General features: G+C 41.5%; 1 protein-coding gene across 1 annotated transcript; it reads right to left on the reverse strand.

Annotated features, from left to right (window-relative positions):
- Positions 1-3294: 3294 nt before the first annotated feature.
- LOC101029771 (histone H2B type 1-A-like) lies at positions 3295-4287 on the reverse strand. The gene has a single exon (XM_039462691.2). It carries the CDS (start codon positions 3613-3615, stop codon positions 3295-3297), a length of 321 nt encoding a protein of 106 aa, XP_039318625.1. The 5' UTR covers positions 3616-4287.
- Positions 4288-4579: the final 292 nt, after the last annotated feature.

The following is a 4579-nucleotide window of genomic DNA, read 5'->3' on the forward strand; positions in this document are numbered from 1 at the left end:
CTTTGCCCACCTTGTATTGGCAATGGGATCATCTGTAATCGGGGATTCCTGCTTTTCTAACACCCTGGAAAACAGCAGGTATCACACAGCTGCCGAATAAACTTGTCAAGTTTGTGACCACTGTCAATAGGCTACCCTGATTACCCAAGGACTTTTAGGATTATCTGGGCAATCGATAAGTAGTAATACAAGCAAATAAAAACTCTTTTCAGACCAAACCTCATGTAGCTTTTATATCAGATGTATTTTTGGCTGCAAATAACAGGAAATGCTAGCCGGACTTGTTGAGATAGTAAGCAATGCCACCAAATAGAACACTTAGAGGCAGAGAAGTTCCACTAATAGGATGATCACAGCCCTGGCTCCACTGCCCTGCAGTCTTGCCTCTGTTCTCTATACTCTGACTCTGACATCATGCTGGTCACACAATTCCAAGTGTTCACCCAGACAGGATAGGATAAAGTAAAAGCAGGAAAAGTCAGTCTTTTCTACTGGGTCTTGGGGTCTTCCCAGAGGATCCCATTCCTCTCCATATTCTAGAACTGAGCCTAGTTCAGGTGCTGCCTGGGTCATTCACCTACAGAAGACCACGGGATGGGTGTGAACTGATCACCCACTTTAATATATATTTGGCATTTTAAAGAGTTAAATATAATTCTGGGTATTTTGTTTTTGTTATTGTAAATGAGGTGGTAACTATTCATTTTTAAAATATTTTTTGTTAAATAACACCACTTTCTGTGCATTATTTTTTAAATATCCTACTACTTCACTGAATTGACTTATTTTCCTATTGGTTTCCTGGTATATTTTCTTGGATATTACATATTTGCAATACAGGTTGAGCATCTGTAATCCAAAAAGCTCCAAAATTCAAAACTTTCATTGCACTATGGATTTCTTTGCAAGTCTATCTAATCCTATACACATTAATATAAATTTCTTTTTTTTTTCTTTTTAAAGACAGGGTCTCACCATGTTGGTGAGGCTGGTCTTGAACTCTGGACCTCAGGTGATCCACCTGCCTCGGCCTCCAAAGTGCTTGGATTATAGGTGTCAGCCACCATGACCAGCCCATTAATATAAATTTCTAAATGCATTCAATAAAATATAAATTTAGTACTATTAATAAAATAACAGATTGAAAGAGTTTTCAAAATATTTTTTAAAATGTGTGACACAGTAATATTTGTGCTTCAAATAAGATAGAAAATGGTCAATTTTAGTGCATACATTATGGAAAACAGTACAAAATTTCCTCAAAAAATTAAAAATAGAACTACCATATAATCCAGCAATCCTACTAGGTATATATTGAAAGAAAATAAAATCTGTTTCTCAAAGAGGTATCTCTACTCTCATATTAATTGCAGAATTCTTCTTAATAGACAAGATATAGAAAGAATCTAAATGTCCATCAGCAGATGAATGGATAAAGAAATGTGGCGTATATGCATAATAGAAGACTATTCAGTCTTACAAAAGAAAAGGAATCCTGCCATTTGCAGGAACATGAATGAACCTGGAGGTTAAGTGAAATGAGTGAGGCACAGAAAGACAAATACTGTATGATCTAATAAGTGGAATTTTAAAAAGTTGAACTCTTAGAAGTAGAGTGCAGAGTGTTGGTTACCCGGGGCTGCAGTTGGGGATTAGTGGGATGATACTGGTCAAAGGTTATGAAATTTCACTTAGGAGGAGTAAGTTCAAGAACTCTATTGTACAACATGGTGATTATAGTTGGTGACAATATATTGTATCCTTGAAAATTATAAAGCATAGATTTTAAGTGTTTTCATAACAAGTATGTGGGGTAATGCATATGTTAATTAGATTGATTGAACCATTCGAGAATGTATACATATTTCAAAACATGTTGTACACAGCACATAATTTTTATTTGTCAATTTAAAAAATGAAAATAGTTGGGTGGACAGTGAATTTTAGGGAGGCAAGATTAAGTGCAGCAATACTGATTAGAAACTGTAATCCAGGGGAGACATCATGAGTATGCAGACGCAAATGGTAGCAGTGAAGATAGTGAATAATCAGACAACAGAAACATGTAGGAAGTAAAATTACCATATCATGAGAGATTGAAGTGGATGAAGGTTAGACTACCAGGGAAAAAATACATTTTGGGCTTGGACAACCATGTGAATAGGGTGGTACTCATGGATATATGGAACACAGTTCAGAAATACTTCTGTTGGGATTGACTGGAAATCCCTGGGGAGAGAATTCTTAAGTGGCTAAGCAAGATAAGAACTGTTACATTGAATAAAACAGTTAACTCTTCTGGAGTTCACAAGAGATGCAGAAGCCTTGGGCTTTGGAACTCAAATCCTGGCAGTTCAAGGGCAGTTAGCTTGATCACTTTTTTATGATATGTGAGAAAAGGAGCCTGAAAAGCACGAGATGCTGCAAAGAAAGCTATTCCGTTTACATCTACAAGGTGCTGAGACAGATCCACCTGAACTTGGTGGATGTTAGGCACACATTATGGCCAAAGCCAAGAGAAAGCAAACAGCCTATTGCTCAACGCCAGACTTCCCTAAGTGGGGAGCTCCAGGCCTCTTTTACGGTCATGATACAGGGTTTGAAACAGAAAATGTTGTAGACAAAATGGCAAGCTTTATTTCCCCATAGCAGTGTCCACAGGAAGAATATCCCTATGAACCCAGGATTATGGGAGCTCCCTTTGAATTGCTTCAGCTGTGAGACTAGCTTTCACCAAAACTGCTGCAGATAGTTAATGCTAAGTTTAGAGTTAAAGACAATGGTGTTTGCCTAATCTATCAGTCTGGCAATGAGGCATACTCATAAAACAGCCTACAGCCCTATTAGAAACTTCACAGTGCCTCTTTTTTTTTTTTTTTTTTTTTTTTGAGATGGAGTTTCACTCGTTACCCAGGCTGGAGTGCAATGGCGCAATCTCGGCTCAGTACAACCTCCGCCTCCTGGGTTTAGGCAATTCTCCTGCCTCAACCTCCCGAGTAGCTGGGATTACAGGCACGCGCCACCATGCCCAGCTAATGTTTTGTATTTTTTTTAGTAGAGACGGGGTTTCACCATGTTGACCAGGATGGTCTCGATCTCTTGACCTCGTGATCCACCCACCTCGGCCTCCCAAAGTGCTGGGATTACAGGCTTGAGCCACCGCGCCCGGCCCACAGTGGCTCTTAAAAGAGCCTTTGGTTTGTGGAGCTCATCTGCTGGTTAGGTCATGTTTTACTTGGAGCTGGTGCACTTGGTGACGGCCTTGGTGCCCTCTAACACTGCGTGTTTGGCTAGTTACCCGGGCAGCAGCAGGCGCACGGCCATCTGGATCTCCCTGGAGGTGATGGTTGAGCACTTGTCATAATGCGCCAGGCGGGAAGCCTCGTTGGCAATGCGCTCAAAATTGTCAGTAACAAAAGAATTCATAATACTGATAGCCTTGGAAGAGATTTCAGTGTGGGGGTGAACCTGCTTCAGCACCTTGTAGATGTAAATAGAATAGTTGCCTTTGCGGCTTTTCTTGCGCTTTTTGCCTGCCTCATTTTGAGTTTTAGCCACTGCCTTCTTGAAGCCCGTTTTGGAAATGGTAGTGCTCTCTGAAGTAAAGTCTGGCATGTTTATTCTACAAGTTCTATGGTAGGCCAGTAACTGACGTTTGACAGGAGCGAAGTGTGGTATTTATAGGCACGGCCTCAACCTGCGTCATTTGCATCCAACATCTGATTGGATAATAGAGTGTGTACCTAAATAAGGCCATAGCGGTAAGGTTCTCTGATTGGATAGAGGGCTATCCGCCAATCAATCAGATAATAAGCCACAATCTGCCATCAGACTAGAAATACGTTGAGGACGTTTTAACGGCTTTTTCCCTTCTAAGTTTTATTTTTGAGCTATGTCTTAGACGAGGGAAGCTGGAGGGAAAGTCACGCGCTGGAGCACAATCCCGTTCATTCAGAGAGGGCCTACAGTTTCCTGTGGGCGTGGTCCACCGGCTGCTCAGAGAGGGCAACCATGGGTTGGGGCCCGCGCGCAGGCGTACCCAGCAGCGGTACTGGAGTATCTGGCCGCCGGCATCCTAGCGTTGTCAGGCAACACGGTCCTCCACAAGAAGACCCTCATCGTCCCTCGCCATCCTCAGCTGGTCATCCGTAACGACTAGGAGCTCAACCAGCTTCTGGGCCGAGTGACAACGGCTTAGGGTGGCGTCTTGCTCAACATCCAGGCTGTGCTGCTGTCCCAGAAGGTTGGAAGCCACTACCACAAAGACCAGTGTGAGTATCTATGCAAGTTGTAAAGGCCAGTGAGTGGTTTGAATGTCTAATGTATAGAAGAAAAAAAACAAAAAAACCCAAAGCTGAAATCAAAGGCTCTTTTCAGAGCCACTCAATTTCTGAGAAAGAGCTAGTTTACAGAAGGATTACAAAATGCTGTTTCTCCAACAATAAACTTAATTGACTACAGCTTTCCTAAACAATTCTGGTTATTAGAGTATCAAAAGTAGTTTGCTTTAATGCTTGGTAGTATTTGACGCGGAACTTGATGTTTTTGGGTGGAATTGTTTCAGCACCTACTTCAGGCA

Source organism: Saimiri boliviensis, chromosome 4 (genome assembly GCF_048565385.1).
Source record: "Saimiri boliviensis isolate mSaiBol1 chromosome 4, mSaiBol1.pri, whole genome shotgun sequence".
Taxonomy (NCBI): Eukaryota; Metazoa; Chordata; class Mammalia; order Primates; family Cebidae; genus Saimiri; species Saimiri boliviensis.